General features: G+C 40.0%; 1 protein-coding gene across 4 annotated transcripts in view; it reads right to left on the bottom strand.

The window, feature by feature from the left end:
* Positions 1–20,709, bottom strand: part of OTUD4 (OTU deubiquitinase 4) — a 42,351-nt gene extending 21,642 nt beyond the window's left edge. The window contains exons 1-8 of one of the 4 annotated variants that reach the window (XM_089912409.1): positions 19,766–20,709; positions 15,420–15,530; positions 12,222–12,272; positions 6,547–6,593; positions 5,772–5,844; positions 4,544–4,625; positions 2,755–2,887; positions 190–247 (exon numbers count right to left, since the gene is read on the bottom strand). In XM_089912409.1, coding sequence (XP_089768535.1) covers positions 190–247; positions 2,755–2,887; positions 4,544–4,625; positions 5,772–5,844; positions 6,547–6,593; positions 12,222–12,272; positions 15,420–15,530; positions 19,766–19,924 — 714 coding nt within the window. In that variant the 5' untranslated portion in view covers positions 19,925–20,709. Of the gene's footprint in view, positions 1–189; positions 248–2,754; positions 2,888–4,543; positions 4,626–5,771; positions 5,845–6,546; positions 6,594–9,708; positions 9,843–12,221; positions 12,273–15,419; positions 15,531–19,765 lie in introns of those variants that run through there. The other 3 variants (XM_089912408.1, XM_022599627.3, XM_089912410.1) reach the window with 3 other exon arrangements.
* Between the last annotated feature and the right edge of the window lie 5,831 nt (positions 20,710–26,540).

Genomic DNA, 26,540 nt, shown 5'->3' with positions numbered 1-26,540 from the left:
TATGTATAAGAGTAAAATCAAATGAAGAAGAAAACTTTAAAAATTTAAGAGGCCACCAAAGAATGTCTTACTAGTAGATGATCCTGACTCTATTGAAAATGTACCAGAAAAGAGAAAAAAAATTAAGACTATAAATTCATATACTTTCTTATACTGAAGAGGTAGTTAAAAACCATTAAATAAAAATACCTGATCACTTGACAAAGATTTAAATCCATTCACATCATTAACAGTGGTAGTTTTACTCCTACAAAGGAAGAAATACAGCCATCATTAGGAGCACAAAAATGTTTGCATGCAATTAACTTGTTCTAATGTCATATAAAATCCCAGTTATATTCCAAAAACTCAACCCTATTATATATTCCAAGGAGCTCAAACAAGTTTTAGTATAACTGTGCATATATACATATACATATATATATATGTATATATGTACATATGTTTACGTGTGTATGTATATAGATCAAAGATTTTTATCAGTAATTCTTACTGACTCGATCAAGAAGAGAGAAACAGAAATAAACTATGAAATTTGGGTTGGTAGAATAATTGAGTTCATAAAAACATTTAATGTAAAAATTTCCTTTCAAAATATAGATGAGGCTCCATTAAACAAAATATTCCGCTACAACAAGATACACAATCAGGTAAAAGTAGACACCAACTAAATAAGTAATCAGTATGTTAAATGCTGCTAAGTGCTTTGGGGGGAAAAAAGGTAGGAAAAAGTTTTTGAGACCTAGGATCAAATAATAAAAAATGGGATGAAGGAAGATGCCTTTTTCAATAAAGAATTAAATGTGATGAGACAGCAAACCATAGGCTACTTAGTATTGCAAGCAGAAGGGACAGCAAGTGCAAAGACCCGGGGGTAGGCAAGAGGCTGGACAAGTTGATGGCAAGTTGAGTGGGTCATGAGGTGAGAGGCTACCTGTACTCTTCTGTCGTATAATTCCTCCTCCTTAATAAATCAATCTCTAGTCTTTAGGACAATCTCCAAATCTATACCCTTAAATGCAGCAATATTTAAGAGACTCCAAGTATTTAGAGTCTGGACTAAACAAGCACCCTAATTTCTCATACTTCAGGATTGATCAATATGAATGCGAAGAGATCCAGGAGCACAGTGCCTGGATACTACACACCATGCCTATCTGTCTTGCCATGATTATGTAGCATTCTTCCCTAAATGAAGCTTGGTCCTCCCTAAGCCAGACATGACACAAGGGAAAGGAAATCCTAATAATGCAAGAAAAAATTAATTGGAAAGGCTTCCATGTCCCAAGGGCTTCAATAATATAGTATAAAGAGGAAAACTGATCATTACAATGAGCACACCGTCCCTGGTACACTTCTCCAGCTTACGAGCCTCTACTCCACGCTTCGCCTACTTCACCTGCCAGCTGCCATCCCAGACCCAGCTGTTGCTAAAACTGCAGCAGCAACCAAAGGGCATCTGCTGGAAGTCCCCACACACCAAGTAAAGTTAGTAAATTACAACAAGCTAGTTATTCATTCTCCCTCAAAATTCCCCTATGCTCAATGACATGCCTTAATCATACTAGGCACCTGGAGAAAACCATGCAGCAGAATTTCCATCTGTGCAAAGTTAATTAGTCTATTCTAGGATTAAATTTACAATGGCAGACCCAGATTTTAATCTGACTCATTTCTTTCTTACGTAAAAATGGTAGTCAACTGAATTTTCAATCAGGGTCTACAGTTTAATTCAAGAAATGCTGGGAATTACAAATAGAGATATATTTAAGTGTTTAATAAAGAATTAGATATCCTGAGGCTTATATTTTTCTCTAGTTTCACAGTATGTGACACCATGAAGGGTACTTTCATACGCTCATACAAAAGGAATGATATACTTTTAGCTTCACCAAGAATGAAATAGGTCGGTTCTTATAAAATACAGAGTAAGCTTCTTAACATCACTAATAAAAACTAATATACGTTGGATGCTATACCTAGGAACTAGGCTGTGCATTCTACATGTTATCTCATTTAATTCTTATAAATTCTCCACTTTAAAGAAATACTAATATATCCTCATTTTATACCTATAGAATTGAGGCTTCTTAGTGAATTTAGGTAACTTGCCCCAACTTCAGTTAGTTGGCAGGAAGCCAGGAATGAAACCAGGTTAGGATGTCCACAGCCCAAGCTCTTAACCACTACCCTATATGTCTTAAGTGGAAAAGAAAAATAAGCTGCAGACTCTAAGTTAAAAGGTGTTTATTCGCAACATAAACAAAGGCATTATCCAGAGCTGTTCACATACTTATACCCCAACGTGGGATTTTTATTATATAAAAAGAAAAGGAGGCGGCATTATCTAAGGAAGAAAACAATAAAAGAAAGTCAAGGAAATCAAAATGGCCGTTTTCATCACTGGATATGTAAGCAATTGACAGGTTAACCTTAAAATTTTAGAATATACACACATATAGGCAGGACCACATCTATTTCAGAGATATGTGCATCACGATTACACAGAAATAGATGCTTAGCAAAAACAAAGAAACAAACAAAATCAACTTTCAAAAGAAACGGTCCTCTAATAGAAATGAGATAAAATTAGTGGCAGGAAAAAAGAAATTTACTGCGTAAGTTTCTGTATTGCTGTATTTCAGGAATACCATAATACCTCAATATGTGAGGCTACTCCATGCAGAAGCATTTACTGAACTGTTTCTTTGTATGGCACTACAAAGATATTTTAGGACTGAAATTCACTCTTACTTGCAACTGTCATCCTCTGAATCTGAGATTTCACTGTTGTTTTCATCAGCTACTTCAGAGGTGTCTAGTCCCATCAAGATTTTACTAACATCAGTTTTAAATACCTTCTCATACAACAATTCATAAAGCAGAGCTGCAATTAACAAAAGAGAGATGTTACACAATATTAACTCACTTTACATTTTAACATAACATTGAGATTGCCCGGGCTTCCAAATCCTAACTAAATACCTGTAACACCTTATAAGCAATAACACAATTTAATCAGAAAGTTACCTAGATAGAGAGGAACTAGATTTCTGTCTTTGCAGTTAATTAGTTCAAAAATCATTATATAATATACTGACATTTTTAAAACTAACAATAACACAAAAAGGTATCACAACTTTGAACCAAGTATGATAAAATTAAACATGCACAGTGAGCAATGACTACATCCCACACACTGTGCTAAGCCTTTACATACCACCTTCATATTTAATGCCAGCACAGTGAAATGTTCTTATTCTAACTGTACACATGAAGAAACTGAGAACCAGAGATGTCACACAACCTGCCCAACCTGAAGAGGCTTGGATGGAAAACGTAAGGAACATTAAGATTGCTAGAAAGAAGATAACTTTTCATAATGGACTAAAGAGAAACCATTGTAAAATGTATTCTCAGCAGCCACTGAAGCATATTTAGACAACTTCTTTGCTTTAAAAAAAGAAGAAAAAAAAACAAATTCCAGAAAACACAGAAATATATATTACCAAACATTCAAAACCTACACATGGGAGTTCAGGATTCTCACTTTGAACCTTACCCAAACAAGTCCACGAAGAATTCATCGACAATGGTGCCCACCCCCCTAAACAAGTCCCCAAGAGACCCCCTTTCTCACAGACCACCTTGCATCCATCCCAATATCATCCAAACCACAGGTTCTGAGAAGTACAGGAAAGGTAGGCACCATGAGCTGTCCTTCCCAAAGCTGAAATGTCCAGATTTTGACTAGCTGGGACAGGTGGAGGACACAGCCCAGGATACAGACAGCTAGACTCCCATATCTCAAATAGATCAATTTAAAATTTTACATTACACATGTCTTTACTGGTCACCCCCAGCTAAAGAACAGAGGAAAAATGCCCATCACATGCCCAGCACCACGGCTTTGTATGAGTCTTGTGCACTTTGTCATAATAGATGATAAAGGAGATAAAGTTAAGAAGGCAGGAAGGAGCTACCACAGCAGTAATGCTCAACTGGGGAAGGAAGGGGTATTTTATCCTCCCAGGAAATACTTGGCAAAATCCGGAGACATTTTTGGTTGTCACAAGGGAGAGAGAGAGCTATTGGCATCTACAGAGTAGATACTACTAAACATCCTACAATGCACAAAACAACCCCCAAAACAAAGAATTATCCGGCCCAAAATATTAAGAGTGCCAAGGTCAAGAAACCCACGTCTAGAGCCAAATACGATCAAATACTTGATTTCCTCTGTCATTTAGATTTTCAAGCTATACACTAACAGCTTTAAAAACACATACAAATCATTATTACTGAAATTAATTACTGCAAGAAAAAATAACTTTGTATTTACAAGCCAAACTCTAATCTATACTAGTGCGTTTTTTTCCCTACTGAAATAAGTTTTTATTATAGTATTAACATTTTTGGTAACCTAAGGATCTCAGAAATATATTTTTACAACAAAACAGTGCATTTGCCCTGACTTGTTTGCACTAAGACTATAATGCTTAGGAAGAAAATTTCCTATATAAGCACAAGGGTGATTACTTACACTGACACACAGCAGAGCTCTCTTTATACTTTATGGGATAGACAATATCATAATGATTGCCATTTGAAAAACACAGTAATACCTGAAAGGGAAAAATAAAATACACTTTTCAGCCCTTCATATATGACATTTATATAGCAACTTACATCTCTAATATCTCTGAATTACTAGTAAATAAATTTCCTAGTAGGAAGTGAATATTTTAGAAGTAACCTAAAGCTCCAATGTGGTCAACTATGGTACATCCATATGCTGAAATGTTACACAGCCAATGAATCAAAAGTTCCTAATGACTTGGGGAAATGCTGATGGGATCACAAAAATCACACACAATATATGAAAACAACGTGATTTCAACTACCTAAAGATGAGGGTTAAAAGACTGTAAGAAAATATTCTAAAACCTTACTTTAATAATGCTTACCTCTAAGAAGCAGAATCATAAGTAAATTTTTTCTGCTTTACAGTTTTAAGTACCTTCTAAATAGTCAATCACTTGTGTGTATTGTATGTGTATAGGTAAGTCTTATGTGTATTACCTTATGTGTATTGGCATAAGTCAATCACTTATGCTAAGAAAAATACACACTGATTTTGCTTAGATTACATCATATTCCAAAAATTATACCGGAAAGGCCAGATCCAGAGCCAAGCACCTTGGAAACCTGTAAGTCCTTATAAAGTCTATTTCACTCAGTTCCCTGCCCCCTTACCACCATTTGCACGGTGACAAGACACTTCAACTTGGCCTGGATGATACCAAAACAAAGTTCTCTAATAATGAATCATGTTTTTGTCCCCTTTCTAGGCTTCACATCATTTTTCAGTTGCTTCTGCTTTGTGACTGAATAATAGCACCTTAGCCAGTAAATTATCTTTACAATGGGAAATACATCACAATTACCAAAGTATTTGTGGATGCAATCACAGAACCCATTTTCACAAGTTATTTTTCTATTTAATGTTTATATTGATGTAAAACAGTAATAGTCTAATTAATCACATACACTAATATCTCAATTTTTTTTCTCTAGTAAAATGTTATGATAGAGTTCAACATAGTAATTTGTGGGAAAAAACAAATACAAAATAATGTAACTCATGGATGATTAATAGGAACTTAAAAAAACTCAAAAAGTCACTTAAAAATTATAGCTTAGGCAGTCAAGATGGCAACTGAGTGGTTCTTTTACTTAAATCCTTTAGAAACACTTAGAAAAATTCTTACCTTTTCAGGAAAATTATTTTCAGTTACTTGTGAAGGAGAAACATTTGGTTCCCGGTAAATTATAAAATCTTTCCTGAAAATAACATGTAGAAATTACTTCTGATGAAATATATTTCATGAATTGAGATTTAATCACTCATTCATTCATTCACTCAAGAGCCCAGTATACACCAAGCAATATTCTAAGCACTGGAAATAGAGCAGTGAACAAAAGATAGTAATGGAATAACTAAGCTGTAACATACTTATATAAAAGTATCCTCGTAAAAAAATTAAATTTTAAATGTAATTTGCATATATGTAACTTCAGATATAATTCTAAAAGTAGACCTCAAAACCAGAGGAATTGTGAAGATGATATTTATAAGGACATTTCAAAAAGAAAAAATAGAGCATTCACCTGCTCCGCTAATGGGCAAAAGTTGTAAAATTGACAATATAGTGTTTTGCCTTTGTTCTAGTGGCCATTCAATGCTACCAGCCTTCAGAGTAGGACATCATTTCTCTGGAAGGCTGATGATAAGTGATATAGTTTATAGGCCTGGAAAAATTTTTACATTCCATTCCAAAAATATTTGGAAAATTAAAATCTCTATACATTGATACCTAAATGTCAAAATCTAACTGATGCAATTAAAAAAGCAGAACATTAGAAAAGATGCTTTTACAACCAAGGCATAAAACTGCTTTGCTATTTTAACAACTTGATTACAATGGAACATGTTAATTTCCCACTGACTTTATTTTTGTTTACCTACATTATTACAGTGCTCACCTGTACATAAGAGAAAGGGCACTTATTTCCACTTGTCCAACCCATTCCTGTATTGAACAAAAAAAGTTGGCACATAAATGTCTCCTACTTTTTACAACACCTTAATACATATCTTTATATGACATATCTAATTAGCTAGAAAAGCTCATTAATATTGTTAGTATTATGAATACTATAAAAACATTTCTATAAAACAGGCTATAATAACATATACTAAAAAGCAGCCCAAGTTTCTGTCGCAAAAATCCTTAGTAACAGAGCTAGAATAAGAGTTCCTATTGATGTGGCAAGATGACGGAGTAGTATCTCTAAGTTGAGAACTTGTTAAGGCAAAGACTCTGCCCTCCAACCTAGCACCCAGAACAGAGCCTAGCACATGATACGTGCCCAGAAAACGGTATGTGGACTCAAAGCAGAACTCAAGAATCAGGAAGGATGAAAAAGAGCAGGTCCTTTCTCTTCAGGATGATTGAAGGTACAAAGAAAGCAGTGCCCCAGCAATCACTTTAACATGTGGTAGAAGTTCTAGTACTAAAGGAGTCTTTTAAGTCCTTAAGCTTTTCAGAAGGAAAGGGCCAGTATAGATCAAAAATTTAAATATCCATATGCTCTTTGACCCAGCAATTCAACTTGTATAAATCTATCCTAGGGAGTTCCCTGGCGGTCCAGTGGTTAAGACTCTGTGCTTCCACTGCAGGGGGCACAGGTTCGATCCCTGGCCAGGGAACTAAGATCCTGCATGCTGTACAGCACAGCCAAAAAGAAAAAAAAAAAAATCTATCCTAAAGAAATATTTCATACGTCCACAAAAGTGTAGTATTTCATACATCCACAAGGATGAAAAGTATTTCATACGTCCACAAGGATGTCCACTATAGCTATTTGTAATAGTTTAAAAAAAATTTTTAAAGATAGCCCCAAGATTCCACTAATAGATAAGGAATAATTAAATAATTTTACGGTTCATCCAAACTATGTATGGAAACATCATGCAATCATCAAAAAGAATGATGAACTGACTTGGAAAGATCACTCAGACTATTATGTGTAAAAAGTAAGTTGGTGAAATAATCCTATTGTGCAAAACAAAAAATACATATATTCATAGAAAGAGGTCTGGAAGGATATATCCTAAGTTGACAGCGGAGACAGGAAGTTCAAGATGAGGGAAATGTAAAGATTTTCACTCTTCATTCTGTATTAAATCTTTCACCATGAGAATGTATTCCTAAACTACTTGTGAAATTAGTGAAGACTTAATACCAAGAGTTACTAAAAATAATGAGCTATGGTAAATGAATGCTGCTACTTTCTCCTTCAAAGAAAACAAATTTGAGATACGGAGAGATTTTAAGAGGATGGTTTGATCTCTCAGAAAAGAATCATCTTTCCCCCAAAGACTCTGCACTTTAATAGTTCGCAAAAGTTGGCTCTGTTTTTCAAAATGAAATGGGTGCCATATATTAAAATAGACTTCTTAAAATAGGCCTCTGCCCAACAATCCCAGCTTCTCATAAACTGCTACAAAAGATACCCTCTGGTATAGAGGAAATCCTTCCCTGAAACCAGTCTGCTTAGATCACAAACACAAGCTATATCCAGTTCATGCAGAATCCATATATCCACTTTAGAAAATGGAAAACTATTCTACTAGTGTCAACAAAATACCACCTCTCAAATAATGTATCATTTTATAAATACTTAATCTTCAGAATAAATTCTGTTGTAGTCTGGTTAAGTACACATATCTATCATATGTGATATATGAATTATCTTCTTGTCTATTGTATCTTCTTGTCTTCTCTAACCAGGGTCAATTTTTAATTATTAAAAAAAAATCTATGTTCTATCAGTATCTTCCACCTTAAGGCCATAATTTTATTTACTCAGCACTCTGTATGATGTTTAATCTACTTCCTCATTGTGGGTAAGAGCACATCGTGTCTACAAAATCTACTTTAACTCAAGAACTACATTGTATCAAAAAAACTAATTTAAATGTTCTTAAATAGTCATCAAAGCAAACTTTTGTTCCTCAAAAGACACTATTAAGAACACTAAAAGACAAGATACAAACTGGAAGAAAATACTAAAGAATATATATCCAGTACAGAATTTATACTCAATATAAAGTACTCTTATAATTCAATAAAAACAACGTAATAAAAAAAAAGACAAAATCTATTAATAGACATTTCACCAACAAAGATATATGGATGGCAAATAAACACATGAAAAGATTCTCAACATTACTAGAGAAATGCAAGTTAAGATCACAATGAGATACTACTATACAACCACCAACACAGCTACAATTTAAAAGGCTGAGCATACTGAGTGTTGAGGAAGATGTAGAGCAATTGGAATTCTCATATATTGCTAATGAGAAAGCAAAATGGCATAGCCACTTTGGAAAACAGATTGGCAATTTCTCATTAAGTTAAACATAAATTTACCATATGATCCAGCATTTCCACTCCCAGTAGTATTAATCCAAGAGAAAAGAAAACATGCCCACAGAAAGACTTGCAAGCAAATATTCTTAGCAGCTTTAATCATAACAGCCACAAACTGGAAAGAACTCAAATATCCATCAACTGGTAAACTGCTAAACACACTGCAGTACATCCATACAGAGAATGACCACTCAGCAATAAAAAGGAACTACCGGGGCTTCCCTGGTGGCGCAGTGGTTGAGAGTCCACCTGCCGATGCAGGGGACACAGGTTCAGGCCCCGGTCCAGGAAGATCCCACATGCGGCGGAGCGGCTGGGCCCTTGAGCCACGGCCGCTGAGCCTGCGCGTCCGGAGCCTCTGCTCCGCAACGGGAGAGGCCACAGCAGTGAGAGGCCCGCGTACCGCAGAAAAGAAAAAAAAAAGGAACTACCGATACACACAACACGGATGAATCTCAAAATGTTTCCATTATGCTAAGTGAAAGGAGCCAGCCATATAAGACTATAAACTATATCATTCCATTTTTTTTCGTCTAGAAAAGGCAAAACTTAATACATCAGTGGATATGGGGATGGGGGGATTAAGTGCAGAAGGAGGGCATGAGAAACTCTGTGGGGTGATGGAAACGTCCTATACGATGTCTGTGGGCAGTCACAACTGTATGCATCTGTCAACTTTCACCAAATTATAAGCTTAAAAATTTACCGTATGTCAATTTCACCTACGTAAAGCTGACAAAAATCTATTCTTGCAAAAAGTCGGAGGCATTTTTCAAAATGTTCCACTGGTATTTTTAAGTAAAAGGAGGAAGATGCTTTCTCTGAGAATTGGATGAAGCAATGGAGTTTATCCATCAACTGTATTTCTCTTTTCATTTCATACATTCCATATATCAGGGAGAAAGAGAAACAAAGGAAGACATAAATATTTATTGCTAATAATGAAGAACAAACGACTGTCCTGTTTGGTACCCGAAACACCTGGAGGAGGTTTGACCGGATTGGGGAGGGGTGCCCTAAGGGTAACAAATCTGGCTGGCCAGCACCCTGGGAAGGAAACACCTGTCCCACGTGCAAAATCGCAGCAACCTGCCCTCCCCGCTCCTGCAGACCCCCCCCCATCAGTCTCAGTTCAGTTCACACTGCCTCATTTCCTCCCTCTGCCCCCTTCTCTCCACTCCCACTATGTCTCTGCTATCCTTTCTCAGACCCTCATAGCCCAAGAACCTGAACTGCTGCACAAAGATGACTATAAAATGACACCGTGGGGTTTTTTTTTCTGATTAAAAATTAATAAACGGTCTTTGTTGTTTCCTTCATATTCTACAAAGGAAACAAAAATCACCAGTAGTACTACTACCTAGAGAGAACTGTTAACATTCTGGTGTTTAATCTTTCCTACCTGTTACATATAATGCAATACGGCTTTAACATGCACTCAACACACACAAACTGATCAATCAGGCACCCCAAATTGACAGGTAACCACGGGAAGTCCAAAAGCAACAAAATATATAATTCTTGCCTTCAAAGAGGCTTATAAACTAAGAGAAAAAAACCTACAAACTTCAGGAAAATGAATTTGTGTCCATTTTTGTGGGCAAAACTCAGTTTCAAAATCACGGAAATAAAAATGTAGTCTTGAGTGGATTTAGAGAAAAGATCTTCAGAGGGTATTTGTCACCAAAACTGGAGTAATACCATACTTATTTTCCTTTTTTTACACTTACTATAGTATGCCCACTTCTCCGTGTATTAAACAATTTTTCAAAACCACTGGAACTAGTCTTCCTGCCTCTGGTCTCACCCACCTCCAAACTACCTTTACACAAGATTCTTTCATCCATCCATCCATCCAGCTAACAAAAACACCAGGCACTATTCTCACTTCAAAGAAGTGAACAAAACATAACTCACTTCCTGCCTCAAAAAACTTGATAAACTTCCCAATGCCAGATTCTCAGGCCCCAGGCGCAGAGACTTTGATTTGGGTCTGGAATAGAGGCCAGGGATCTGCATTTTTCCTGATGCAATGGCCTGTAGGCGATGCTTTGAGAAATGCTGGCCTCAAGTATCAGCTCCAAGCTAACGAGGCTGGCAGTGATGCTCTCCCGTGAGCTCACCGCAGCCTGCCCTCGGACATTTCTCACCACCTCCCACCTTCGTGTGCTCCGTGCTCCACACAAACCCAACTGCTTTCTTTATCTGTCTTGTGCACAATTTTCACTACCTGGAAATGCCCTTCACCCTAGGCATTTCTTATCCAGAAGCTTTTCAGAGTTCAAGTGCCCTCTTACTCTCAAACTCCTGCTTTGCCTACCCAGCCAGGAATAAAACTGAATGCCTACAGCATCATACCTATACTTCTTACGACACATGTACCTTCTCACTGGTATGAGATGTTCCCTACTATAGGGAAACTCCTGAGAACAGCATCCAAATCCCAGTTACCTCTGCCTCCCGGGTGCCTGGCCATTCTTGGCCCACAACAAGCACTCAAATTAGAGTTAGGGAATTGAAGGGAGACACCAAACATTGATCAAACACCCTATTCCTATGTTATTATTCCCTTTCCTCCCTATCTGACTCCTCTTAGCTTTTTCCTTTGGTAATGTCATTTTCAAGTTAACAGCGATTACCTCCGGGGATGAGGGAACGTTCTATATGGCATGCCATTAACATTTGGATTTTTACACAAAGAACATTAGTTTTGACAGCAGAAGAAAAAAAAAGGAAAAATCCTTTTAACTTCAAAATGACTGAGGAAGTGCTGGCAATGGGACCTGGTGGGAAAGTGCTGTCCTTTTACTCCCAACGGTCTCTTCCTGCTTCTCACACTGACCATTTTATGGGGAATAGAACCTCCATAAAAGAAACTGTCTTCTCAGTTGCCTAAGGAAGCAATCAAATATTGTCCTGTCCACCAAGCCCCATACACATACCAACACTGCACCCTGGAAATCATCAGCACTGTTATTTTAGGTCTTTTATGCCATTATGACAGATAAAGAGAGCACGACTGTCTTTAGTGAGGCAACAGTGCACAGTACACAGCTCCAACTGTCTTCCAATTAAATGCTGCATAAAACGTGCACCTAAGATAGTAAATGTTTATAAGGAAACCCCTCCATACACTGTAATATTAATCTCTCGTAATGAATTTTGAATACATTATTTAACATCTAAAAAACAGAAATACGTCAGAAGATTACTGCATACCTGTGGATTTTCCAAACGCTTTAAATATTCTTCAAATGACCCTTCTATAAACTGCAAAAAGAGAAAAAAGTCTATTACAAATACATTGAAGCAAAAGTTAATCTCTTCATTGTGAATTACTGAATTTTTACACAAACCTTGGATACATCAGTAATACTAAAATATATATATTATATATACACAATGCACAGATAAAATCTAATTATGAAAATACATACATCATTAAGAAAACATCATAAACATACAAAAGAATTTAAAGAAGGAAACGCTGCCCGGAAACATTTCCTGGACAGGATCCGGATGGGCACAGGGACAGCATCATGAGGAAGCGGTGGAGAGCAAGCACTGTGTTGGGAAGACAGGAGCCACCTGGCCAGCAGGAGCAGGGCCACTCGGTGGGGTGAGTGCAGTGAGAGAGGAACTCAACTGCACACCTATTCACAGAGGGCCTGGGGCCCAGGCAGGACTATCAGACTTAGGGAGAAGACAGTTCAAGGTCCCAGCAGGTGACACTGTGAACAGAGAAATTACATGATAAAAGCAGCACTTAAAGACAAACCTGGTAATGGCCAATGCTTAGAAGATAATTAAAGACAGATGCACTAGCTAAGAAATATTAGTTTACTAATAGATATGAATATTCATTCTCTCTTAGGTCAGTTATACTAAAAACAAGGACGAGAACTAATAATGCTGAAGATCTTTTGAAGAATCAACAAGATTTTTCTAATATGGCCTGCTTCATTGTTACTTTAACATATAAAAAAATTGAGTTTATTCAAGCTATATAATAATGTTTTTTGCTTTTCTCACAGCAATTCCACTAATTTAACTGAAAGATCTAAAAAGACATTTATCTGAAACACCAAATTCAATTTTATTTAAATTAGTCTCAGTTAATTTAACAAAGTGATACACTTAAAACCATTAAAATATACTCCCCGGTCTATAAAAATCTTTTAAATGCCCATGGATTTTTTTTTTTAAATAATATCCCACTGTGTGAATGGACCACATTTTATTTTTCCATTCCTCAGCCCCCACCATCTTTTTTTATTTTTATGTATATATATATATTTTTTTTTGGCTGTGTTGGGTCTTCGTTTCTGTGCGAGCGGGGACCACTCTTCATCGCTGTGCACGGGCCTCTCACTATCGCAGCCTCTCTTGTTGCAGAGCACAGGCTCCAGACGCGCAGGCTCAGTAGTTGTGGCTCACGGGCCCAGCTGCTCCGCTGCATGTGGGATCTTCCCAGACCAGGGCTCGAACCCGTGTCCCCTGCATTGGCAGGCAGATTCTCAACCACTGCACCACTAGGGAAGCCCCCCATGGATTTTTTTTAAGACGGAGATTAATTCCTTTATAGATCGTATACTGTCAAATTTCCAAAAAGTATCCTAAGGTTCAACACAGACTTGTAATAAAATAGCCACATATTTCAAATATCCCACCAATCAGAGGCTACTGTTCTGTATTAGTTGATTATCTATAGACTTAAAAAAATAAAACAACCCCACAGAACCATTTAAAGTTGCAAAAGACCTAAGCCGTGTTCTGACACAAGCCTGCCTCCAATCTGAGATTCTCCTTTCTAATCAGAAAGTATTCATCTAGGCCCCAACTAACCATGGTCAGTAAAAAGGCACACCCTTCTTCCCATGAGAGTCTTTTCCAATTCTGGCCAATAGAAACTGTTAGAAGTATTCATTATAAGGAAAGCAAAACTTCCCCCCTTGGAACTTTCAACCTCGGATGGTAGAGCTAAATAAATATATGCAAAGCACTTAAAACAACGCCTGCTGGCAGACAGTAAACGCTCAACCAATGTTAGCAATTTCCACTGTTGTCAACAGCAGCCAATAACAGTAATAACTAATTCACCTGTAATTTCTTCAAATACTCAAGGACCACTCCACTCCCCTGCCCTCCTCTCTGCTACAATACTCTCTTATCTAGCCTCCACACTACCAGCTTTTTATTAATAAAACAAGTTTTCAAATCTCCTGATCAAGCAGGTACCTCTCCTTCCTGGAATATATTACTGTCCATCTTATAACATGGCACCCAGAAAAATGTCACCAGTAATAAAATTTTGCTTGCAAATAGGAACTCCAACCCAAGAACACATCTAAACACTATTTACCTATTAAGTCTTGGAATTGAGTTATGTGCAAAGTGTCAATGTTCTTCTGGCAGTCAACGGGGGAAAAATACCACTGAAAGTTGTCAGATGATAATTCTAGTCATAAAACCAATAACTAGTCAATCCTATAAGGCTTTCAATGTAAAATGAAAATAGGTCACTGTGGCATTATTTCACAGCCTACTACACACTACGGAGAAAATTACAGTAAGTTGATATTCTGTTAACTACTAATTAACTATACTACATTCTATTAACTACTAATCATTATTTACATAATTACAATGTTTTCATAAGTAGTTCACAATGATGAACCCTGAAAATTAAAAATTTATAAATGCCTCCTGATAAAATCAAAGGCTCAATGCTAGCTATGCTCAGCATATTTCTTATACCCTAAGTGTGCAATTTTTACAATTCACATGGGGTCGCCAATCACGGAAAACTGTTAACCACAAGACCTTACTCCCTGATCACATCAGACAAATCTCACTCTAATACACAAGGGTTCTGCCTAAGTCATCCTTCCAGCCTCCACAGCTCAGTGACCCATCTGTCACAGAAGCTTTCTAAATGTCTGAATAAATGAATACCACAAAATGGCCTTAAAAAAAAAAAATCACAGCTGTAACTGAATTCCAAAAAGCAGTTTTTAAAAAATTTTTTATTTATTTTATTTATTTTTGGCTGCATTGGGTCTTCGTTGCTGCATGCCGGCTTTCTCTAGTTGTAGTGAGGGGGGGCTACTCTTCGTTGCGGTTTGCGGGCTTCTCATCGCAGTGGCTTTTCTTGTTGTGGAGCACGGGCTCTAGGCACGCGGGCTTCAGTAGTTGTGGTGCACGGGCTTAGTTGCTCCACGGCATGTGGGATCTTCCCAGACCAGGGCTCGAACCCGTGTCCCCTGCCTTGGCAGGCGGATTCTTAACTACTGTGTCACCAGGGAAGCCCAGCAGTTCTTTTTTATAAGGGTTATTTTCAAAACCTGTATTAAGATCCCCCGTGAAATTCCCACCAGACCATTCTAAAGGCTAAAATGTAAATGTAAGTCAACACACCATTACATGTTTAAAATTACAAATTACCGCTTCAAATTTCTCTCGGTTCTCTCGAAGATAATGAATACAGGCCATTCTGACTTCAACATGGCGAGACTGAGAGTGCAGCACCTGCAAAGGAAAGAGCAGCACACTGTCAAGCACTTTGTTAGAAGATTCAAGCTACGACCTAGTGCCTTCTTTCACACCCAACATAACCTCACAACCAGGAGACATCAGTCTCCCTTTCCCTTTCTATCATTTCTAGCTCTTTATTCGTTCCCACCTCTTCCACTAACCAGAGAGATGACACGACACATACAAACAGCAGTACTTAAGCCAGATGTCACTCTATAAAGAGCTTATTGCCATTTCTCCTTTAAGTCACTGAAATTACTCCTTTGGGGAAATCTTTGCAAACTTCAGACACTTTCCTCTCCTGGCCAGCCCTCTACTATAACTTTGCTCTTCACAAAGCAAGGCTAACAGAATTCCTGCAATGCAGGGCTTAGCCTCATCCTATGCTTGCTGCAAAAGAGAACAAACAGGAAACTTCAACAAAAATCGTCTTTGAGCCTTTATGCCCATAAGAGAGAAATTTCTTCTTCCCGGTAATTTTGAACTATTTGCCTTATGTATAAATTTAAGTCCACCGTGGTTTCAGAAAACTTAAGGCACTCATTCTTAAATCCTTTAGCTGTCAGGCTTACATGATTCTTGAAAGAACATCCAGGGAGCAACACACAGGATGCAAACGTGCCCCTGTGTGCTGTCATCCCAACAGCCTTGAAACTTGCTCTTTTGCCCAAAATCTTAAAGCACCACCTGAAATAAGTCATACTACAAAGATGATCCAAATCCTCCCACTTTGTAGCCTCTGTTTTCTTCTGTTAAACAACTAGTTCAACAAAAGAATAACTTACTGACATTTTGTCTCTTACTAAAAGTCTAAAGCTTTGGTTTGAAACCCTTTGGCTTAACTACCATGCTAAAAAGAGATTTTTTTTTTTTTTCTCTATAACTAGGTGTCTCAAACGAAGGTATTCCTGGTACTCTACAAGGTCAAGGTAGGAGAAAAAAAGCTGACATATAAAATAATCACATCTCAAACTACTCTCAAGGCCCCTTGAGAATTTCTATTATTATAAAGTAACTTTAAGAGTTATAGTTCCAATTGAGTGATTCTCCCTTATGTTCAGGGTGAGCAGAGAATTCAGGAAAAGGGAAGCTCCAGCTGCACATTCTACAGGTCACTGTGAGCAACAGCCAGCGCTCATTTATACCCACAGAACCAAAGGCACAACTGTTTAGACAGCTAGCAGGTCCCTGCACACTGAGACACACTGAAGATGCACTAGCTGAGGTGAGCAATGAATTTGTCTTCAGCATACTAGCTGGTTTTTCAGCTTAACAGAGTGTGCCGATATTGTTGTCTTGGGTACTACAAAAAAGCATCCTTACATATTCTAAGCTTCCAGCACTGGAAGGACTACCCAAATAGTAGTAGATTTGAGTAGTAGAAAAAATAACCACCACACAATGTTTTTGCCAATTCAACAAATGACAATTTAGCAACACTTCCTTCACAGAAGCTATGCTAGACACTATTATGAATCAACGTATTAGTCTGAGTAAACCACAGTGTCATCCGATCAGGCTTTCCTGCCATTAGTAAAGTGGAGCTAGTCTTAAAGCCATTTACCTAGCAACAGGTGGCAGACATAAGTGAATAAAGCTTATTTTCCACCAAAAACAATGACAGGCATATCTCTTGTTTTTTCTCCTCTTTTAACAAAGATTTTATTAGCACATGAAATCTGAACCTGTTACTCAGAAGCAAAACTCTCAGCAACTTCTGAGCAAGTGCGGGGTGCCGGGGCTTTACAAAGCCAAGCACTGTTAAGAGAAGCAAGGTTAAATGACAACTGTTTAAAAAGCGTAATACTGTGCAAGTTCAAGGACACTCAGAAAGAATTCAAATGGTATGACAAATATCTTTGCAAATCATTGTATACATGAAAATAAGCTAGAAATAGGAGGCTTTCCAATCTTTACTCAGGGCAGACGGTGATAAACACTGAGAAAGGCCGAGACGCACTGCCTCTCCAAGTCCTCTAAGAGAGCCCTATTTTTAGCTCTAGGGCCACAGAGCTGATTCAGGTCAGGCCTCCTGTAGGCCCACGTCCAGAACTGTAAAAAGGGAAGAGCCTATCTAAATCAGGTAATTTGGAGGGAAAGACTCCTGCTAATTCAAGTCTCTCCCTCTCCAGGCCCCCCGCCAAAGGCCGCCACTTAGATTACTTACTGTGACTCCTTGTTAGAAATTATAATTATTTTGATATTATTGGAGAAATCGTTGGCAAAAAAGTAAATCCTCTGTACACATTTTTAAAGGGCAGCCTGAGGCTGCTGTCTGTTACTGTCCTCCGCCTCCCCCTGCAACGCACACACTGCCTTTGGCCATGAAGGCTATTACCTTTGGTCCTTGTCTACTGAAGAACTGAGCTGCCCCCAAGAGTCACAGTATTAAGCTTTCTAAAAGCTCAGTATACTAAAAGTCAGAATCACCTAATTGGAAGGGATAGCCCCTTATGCCTAACTTAAATCCCATCACAATAAGATACAATAAAAATGTGTTAGCTGATGTTAGCAATGAGTTCTTAGTGTAACCAGCTAGCTCTTGTTCCTTTCTACTTAAGAATAGAGATTCTGTATAATCAAGTTTGCCAATTATCTACAGCATGTAGTACTGAAACCAGACACACCTTTCTGCTTCAGCATAAACTAGGATGTAGGTAATCCAACTCCAAATAAGCACCATACTTCCCTTATTTCTATTTGTTTCCCCCTCCTTCCTTACCAAATTCTTGCTAGAGCTAACAATATGTATCAATAGGGACTGAATTCACTTCCACCTCTTCCTTCTGCTTCTGGAGGTGCTAAGGAGTCCAGGGAGGCTGAGGCAGAGGAAGCAGGACAGATGGAGATCCAGGAAACTCACGAATGGGACAGACTGTTTACCTTCTGATAGTAAAGACTGGGATGTGTTTGTGTGAACATATCCCAAAGCAACATTAGCACATCCTAAAATTCTAAAAATAAAAGACATCTATTGAACTAAAAAAGAGCTCGATTTGGGAAGCTTTGAGAAGAATGTTTGAATGACAATGCCTGCAACAAAATGCAAAGGTTTGGACCTTTGCTAAATCCATTTCTTGTTTAAAAAAAAAAAATGATGTTATGCTACTAATGTGAAAACGAGGGCCTTTGGAAAATAAATGGCTGGCCTTTGGATATTGAAAAAAATAAGAATAGACTGGTCTATAGATGTTAAGTAAAACATTTACTCACAAATAGAAATTGTGAAAGCTACTTAGCATTCAAAAAAGGTGAGAGAAAGAGAAACAGAAAAACTCCAAAGGCGGGGAGGAGACGGGAGGGGTGGACCTTAGGCCAAAGGAAAGCAAACTGTGAACAGTAGGAAATACACACCAGGGCAGTAATGTGAAACTTTTGTCCAACTATTTCAACAGCTATTTTTCAATACAGGATGGGTTTTGCTGACTGCATACCTACCAACTACAGTATTATATAACAAGGAATAAGCTCTCTTACAAAAAAAAAGAAAAAAAATCAGAAACATCTTCCCAAGAACTGTGTTAGGAAGTGATTTTGACCATTAAGGAGGAAAAATTCGGCCAAGGGCCTAAAGAACTCCAGATATACCCTTCCTTCCTACTACCAACTCCAAAACAGACTTTATTTTTAAGTCAATTATTTTTAGTACACCTACACTGCCTTGCAGAGCATTAAAAAAAAGAGTGGAATCTGCTCAAAGACAATTCTTTGCAAACATTCTACCTTTTCCAAAGTCTGGCTTTCCCAAACTGTACATTTTCCGCCTTCTGATTCAAGCTGACATCGGCGGGCTTGGCTACCCCCCGTTCCGAAGTCCAGCAACAGGAAAAAAAATCATGTTCCGCGAGTTAAGTCTGGTGCACCACCTCCTCTAGGAAACATTCGGTTTACTGGTGGGAACTCTGTGCTTATAAAACCAAGAGGAGGGGAAAAGAACATTTCGCCCTGTCGCCAGCCATCAAGCAAGGGTACAAGGCTCTCCCCGCAGGCCTCACGGGCTGGCCTCAACTCATTACCTCTTCGCCAGGAGGGACGACACCCAGATAATTTACAGGTCTTTAAGTTTCGATTTAGAGCTTCCAGACCCGGAGCAGCGTCCGGTTCCGGCGCGACAATGGGCCGCTGTGAGGACGCCGGGACCACGCGCAGCCCGGGAGGTAGGCGGCCCGGGGCCCGCCGCTTCCCACCCGGCCCCGCAGCCTCCCCGCGCCCGGTCCCCGCCCCATTACCTGCTCCGCCACGGCCCGGAACAGGCACGACCCGTCCTTGGCGACCAGTTTCCGATACAAGCCCAGTTTCCGCAGATAGGCGTCCATGGGCGTCGCGTCCTCCCGGGGCGCCGCACCGCCCTGGTCGCCGCCGTCTGGGGCGCCGACGGCCGCCTCCATGTTGCCGGTCGCGCTGCAGGCCCGGCGCGGCACGGGCTAGCCCCACATGGCCGCGCCGCCGGCTCCTCGACGCCCCGGCCTGGGGCGGGCGGCGGCTTGGGCTCGGGCTGGGCACGCGGCGGCGGCTGCAGGCGGCGGCCCGAGGCAGCGGTCAGCGCGCATAGGGGAGCCCTGCCTAATGCATGGCCAGGCGCACGCGGCCACCTCCCGAGGGCCCACGCGCCCAGGGGCAACGGGGGAGAAATTCACGAAAACCCAAGAGCGAGGAGTCACTTCCCGGCGGCCTCGCCGCCCGGCTCAGCAACTGCGCCCGGGGGTCGCCGCCCCCACAAGTTTCCTTGTCCCGACCCGGCTGAGGCGAGGAAAGCCCCGCACCCGAGCGCGCGCGGAGCCGGCTCAGGTGAAGCGAGGCCTGCGGCCCCAACACCAGCAGCCGAGGAAGCCGAAAGAGAAAGACGCGGCCTTTCGTCTCCCCACCTCACAGGAGGGCGCCGGAGGGGCGGGGAGCGGGCGGGGGCGCCCAGCGGAGGGCAGCACGCTCGCAGCCCAGATTTTGTTTTCGCTTTCGGCCAGACAGCGGAGAGGACGGCGGGAGGTGTAGTTTGGCCCTCGGCAGGAAGTCGGCTTGCGGCGGGCGGGGACGCGCGGCCGGCCTACCCGGGGGAGGCGCCCGGGAGGCACGGGGACTACAAGTCCCTATAGCGCGGGCGCCGCCGCAGCCGCCCGGAGCCGGCCTCGAGCTTTCCGGGCACAGCGTCCGCGAGCAGGCCGAGGGTCTCAGCTGGCCGACGCGCGGCAACCTGCGCGCGCCGCCCCGCCCGGCCGTCCGCCCACTGCGCCGCGGGGCCGCGGGAAGTGCGCGTGCCCTGCGTGCGTGGAGTCGCCAGGGACACTGAGGCTGCTGGGTCGGCCCTTTGTGTATTTCCAAACAGAGGGCGCACCTGTCTGCTCCCCTCCCCGGCCTCTTCTCCTGGCGTTTCCATGGAGGTGGCTTTAACGGCTTAAACAGAAAATAGAGCTAATTGGCGAAGGCTCCTGGAACTGGCACCGTGCGGGGCGACACAGGCTGTCCATAAATCAACCGTGGCCTGCTGATTCCTATTAGAGATTAGATGTACAAGCTCGTGCACTATAGCAAGATGATGCCTTTGCCACAGACATTTTGGTTCACCGTGCCACTGTAGCTGCCCACCGCGGCACAAAGAGATGGTCGCCGGTCGGAAAAACTTAGATATTTTTTCTTGAAAAATTCATCTCGTAATTGCTTGATAACGTGCTGGACTTGTCCTGGGTTCCAGCAGTGCTTGCTGGAGGATTCCCGTTCAACTTCCCACCCTACGAAATTGAATGACAATATATGCTTTAGAACCTAGAATTTATCCAGCATGTTTTTGTGACACCAGAATTTTATTTTTACTAAAGTACAACAGCATCTGGTGTCCTAATCATTTAAAGACATGGTTAACCATAAAATCTACTCCAGCCTTGAGGCCATGGTGCGCCAGGATGGGGCTGGGGGGACTGGAGAGTTTCTGTAGGTTTAGACATGTGGTCAGACAGGCTCTGGAATGGGGGCAAGGCAGGCCAGATGGTGAGAGCCCAGTGCAAATTACCGAAAGTTCTATTTTAGAAATTTGTTTTTAGTACTTGGTGCAAACAATGACTCCCATATTCACTTTCCTTTGAACTTCTAAATTTGATTTCTTAAGGTTTAAAGATTCAATATCCAATTTTTTGTATTAGAGAATACAAAAAAAGTATTCTAACCTAAATGAATTTTCTTGTCCCATTATTAAATTTTGTACATTTTGTAGAGAAATAAACACTTCAGAATCACTTTTAGAAAAATCTAGTTTCAAGTCAAACCTGTTGCTTTTCTTTCTTTAAAAATATATACATTGCATATACTTCTCATTCCACTCAAAAAGAATTATGCAGTATTGCTACTACCTACAACATGGCTTTTCTTTTTTTTTTTAAATATGGCTTGCCTTATAAACCCACAGAGGAATTGAAAGTAAAGTAATATCTAAACTATAGAGCGTAAATATTGAATTCTTAAAATGAGTAGATTCTGTAGTATTAATAAGCAACAGACTTTCTGATATGCCAAAAGAAAGCTATGCCTTTCCTAATATTTATGTTACTATTCCTTCAATAAGAATTCTGAAGCTTATCTCATATTCAATATGTATTTATGGGAAATCTACTGTGTCTAGCATGCTAAGATTGCACTGCTAATTATCTTGAGGATATATTAGAAACATATTGACAGGGGCTTCACGTTTGAAAATTTATCAAACCTTACTTTGTAATTGAAATGTTCATGATTACATTTGCTCTAATTTTTTTAGAAGTCATTCAAAAAGCTTTGCTCATTTTTTATATGCACAATAATTTCATTTTGAGTGGCTAACAGTGTTTCAAGCATATTTTCCATTTTAAGCCTTATCCATATTTTAATCTTATTTAAATGTGCTTACATACATATATTTTTAATAACGTATGTAACATCACCATTTTCTAAAGCCCCCAAATTCCTTTGAAATACTTTGAAAAGGAAACCAAAGACATCATTAACACTACAATGTCTCTATTTTCCATTGCAAAAATGTAATTCACTGATAATAGTATAATCAAATGGATATGATCATTTAAGTATTCTGGTTGGGGCTTCCCTGGTGGCACAGTGGTTGAGAGTACACCTGCCAATGCAGGGGACACGGGTTCGAGCCCTGGTCCGGGAAGATCCCACATGCTACAGAGCAACTAAGCCCATGCACCACAACTACTGAGCCTGCATGCCACAACTACTGAGCCTGCATGCCACAACTACTGAGCCCACGTGCCACAACTACTGTAACCTGCGCACATAGAGCCCGTGCTCCACAACAAGAGAAGTCACTGCAATGAGAAGTCCGAGCACGGCAACGGAGAGTAGCCCCTGCTCCCCGTAACTAGAGAAAGCCCGCGCAGCAACGAAGACCCAAGGCGGCCAAAAATAAATAATTAATTAAAAAAAAAAAAGTATTCTGGCTGGCCCTAAAGTTGACTTTTGATATTTTTTAAAATGAATTATTAAATACTAAGAAAACAGAGGCCTTTATCAGAATTCATCGCAATTCTTTGTTATCTTGTAAAAATGTGGTTTGTTATCAGAAGTATTAGAAGAATAACACATTTCCAGTCTTTTCTACACATGAGGTCTTGGCAAAATTACTTATTATCCTCACTCTTACTGAATGAGTGCAGAACAGCCTCACTCTAAACTGGCTGCTTTGGGTTCCAAAATTAGAAGTAAAACACCTGTTGTATCTGACCCTGGGCCTGTTTAAGGAAATCCTTTAGGTATTTTGAGACCTGATCCAAGACAGACCCTCTGTATGCCAAATCCCCAAATATAGCTCACTGTTTAGGCAATGTTAAAGGATCCTATGACTTTAAACTGGACCAATACTTACAGAAATTCACTTGCTTTCAAATTCACTTGTTGACATTAACCTCTGAAACTTTTCAAGAAACCACATCTGATTGACGATGTTCCCTCTGAGGAAGCCATTTCTGATTAGCAAAAGTGAAGAACAGACATTTTAATCAAATATAACCTGAAGGATTCAACGCTCCTTAGAACCTAACGGAATTAAAGTCATCTTATGCAAATGTGTCGACTGTTTTTCTTGTACACAGTTAAATACCTCAAGTCTGTTTGTTTGCTCTGACACACTTTGGAGATAATTGTATCCGGTGGAATATTTTTGTTCTAAAAAATGGTAGATTTTCTGCAGATTTTTTTCCAATAACAAGTTAGGTGTTATGGTAGCCAGCCTCAAAGATGGCCCCCAATGACCCCTGCCTCCTGGTATTCACACTCCTGTATAATTGCCTCCACCTTATAGCAAGATTGGTCTGCTTGATCAATAGAATAGAGCAAAAATGATGGTACATCATGGCTGAAATTAGGTAATAAGAGACCCTTTTGACATTTTGGTGTTCTCTTACACTCCCTGTCTTGTGGGGGACTCTGGTGGAAGCTGGTTGCTATGGGTCCTGGACAAACTTACAGAGAAGTTCTCTTGGTGGGGAACTGGAGCCTCAGTCAACTGCCATGTGAGTCACTTTTGAAGTGAGTCCTCCAACCCAGTCAAGCTTTCAGACGACTGCAACCTCATGAGAAACCCTGAGCTGGAACCATCCAGCCAAAGTCTGAGATTCTTTTTTTTCCCCCTGACCGGGGATTGAACCCAGGCCCCACCAGTGAACACATGGAATCCTAACCACTGGACCACCAGGGAATTCCCCAGGTCTGACATTCTTAATTCTGAGATTCTGAGATTCTTGACCTCAGAAACTATGTGAGATAACAAATGTTTGTTGTGTTAAGCTCCTAAATTTTGGAATAATTGGTTATACAGCAATTAATAAGTATTACAGATATAACACTCCATTGTTTCTCTTTACTAGGTAGACATAGAACGTATGTCAATAATTCATTAAAATAACCACCAATTTAATATCCTTAATGGTTTTACTATTTTTCTAAGTTGACAGTAAGTGGAATTTCTTTTTTAAATTTATAAAATCCTTTACAAAAGTAGAAAAACCTAGGGGCTTCCCTGGTGGCGCAGTGGTTGAGAGTACCCCTGCCGATGCAGGAGACACGGGTTCGTGCCCCGGTCCGGGAAGATCCCACATGCCGCAGAGCAGCTGGACCCGTGAGCCATAGCCGCTGAACCTGCGCGTCCGGAGCCTGTGCTCCGCAACGGGAGAGGCCACAACAGTGAGAGGCCCACGTACCGCAAAAAAAAAAAGAAAAACCTAAAATGTCTGGGCTTCATTGTCCCATAGCATTTTGGTTTGTTTTCTATAAAAATTAAAGTCATTAAATCCTACAAGAAGCCTATTTTATGAAGAAAGACCTATTTCTTTCAGATCCTATGTGCTGGAGACTGCTAACTGTCCTCCACTTTGCATTTCTTTTCTCCTGAATATTAGCTGGATGGCCATGCACACATTTCCCAGCCTACCTTTGAACTAAATGTGACCATGTGACTATTGTAGGCCAATGAGATGTGAGCAGAATTGATGAGTTTGGGACTTCCCTGGTGGTGCAGTGATTAAGAATCTGCCTGCCAATGCAGGGGACACAGGTTTGATCCCTGGTCTGGGAAGATCCCATGTGCCGTGGAGCAACTAAGCCCGTGCGCCACAACTACTGAGCCTGTGCTCTATAGCCTGTGAGCCAGAACTACTGAGCCTGTGTGCCACAACTACTGAAGCCCGCGTGCCTAGACTAGAGCGCGTGCTCCACGACAAGAGAAGCCCCCGCAATGAGAAGCCCGTGCACCGCAGCAATGAATAATAGCCCCCGCTCGCAGCAACTAGAGAAAGCCCGCGCACAGCAACGAAGACCCAAAGCAGCCAAAAATGAATTAATTAATTAATTTTAAAAAATAAAAATTTTTAAAAAAATTGATGAGTTTAACTTCCAGGTCATCTCCTTAAAGACGAAGGCTCCTGCCCTCAATAGTCTTTCCTGCTTCCTTTGGGCTCATTTGAAAACATGGTTGAAACAAAGCCAGCATTGATTACAAAGACAACACCCTAAGAGAACAGAGCAAGTAGATGAAGGAAACAGGGCCCCTGAATGCTTCAAGGCAATGAAGGTTTGGACTATTTTGTGAGAGAAAAATAAACTTATCTAACCAACCATTTTTTGTTGTTGTTCTTGTTACAGTTACTTAATCTATGTATTCTAGCATATTCTTCTTTCAATATTAAATAGGTAGTGGTATTTGGGGCCAAATAGAATTTATGTACAAGAGTTACTTCCTTAGTTGCACAGAACATTTTTTTTTTCCTGGAAAGTTCAGAAAAGATTTTTTTTCCTGAAAATTTGGGAATCCCAAATGTTGAAGGACTTCCATAAAGGTTTTCTGATATTATTTCAGCCAATGACTTTCTTCATCACCAATCTGCATTCTCCTTCAGCTGCTACGTTGGCACTGTTGGCTACCTCCTCATTTTGAAACTCTCCTGGGCTTCAGGGGATGAACTAAGTAAGTGGAATCAAACTATAGTTTAGTTTCTCTTAGCAGCTGTCACTTCCTTGTGAGGTCAGCACATTGCCATGCCCAAACTTGAAAGACTAAAATTCTCACAGTAGACTAAGGCCCTTATACAAACAGCTAGTGAGAGTCCACCATCTCTGCAAATAAACCCCACATATTTCCAGCCTTTTACCCCTCTTTCCACTACCATCTCTCGATTCCCACCCTGAGAAAACTCACAAAGTTGCCTTACAAGGAATTGACTTTAGTTCCCCAGTGTGGGATTGTAAACTCTTTGTAGGTTTATAGAATTTAAGATTATCTTGTATTTCCCAAGTGACTAAGAATGTATTTGCTTTTGGGTATTCAGATTAGCAATTCAATAAATATTCATTTAATATTTTCATGTATTTCCAATAAATCTCTCAATGAGAAAAATATTTACAATGAAGATGTATAATTATGGAACCTGTAGTTGTGGCATAAGTATTTGGCCAAGACTGTGTGTCAGGTTATACATCATATTTTACTTTATAAACAAAGAATTGAAGATAATGTAAATGTTCAAC

This window comes from Delphinapterus leucas, chromosome 5, assembly GCF_059928025.1.
Source record: "Delphinapterus leucas isolate spDelLeu-1000000601 "Yukka" chromosome 5, BTC_Dleu_Yukka2, whole genome shotgun sequence".
NCBI lineage: Eukaryota > Metazoa > Chordata > Mammalia > Artiodactyla > Monodontidae > Delphinapterus > Delphinapterus leucas.
The sequence above is the reverse complement of the archived record's forward strand: the minus strand, read 5'-3'. Positions and strand labels throughout refer to the sequence as shown.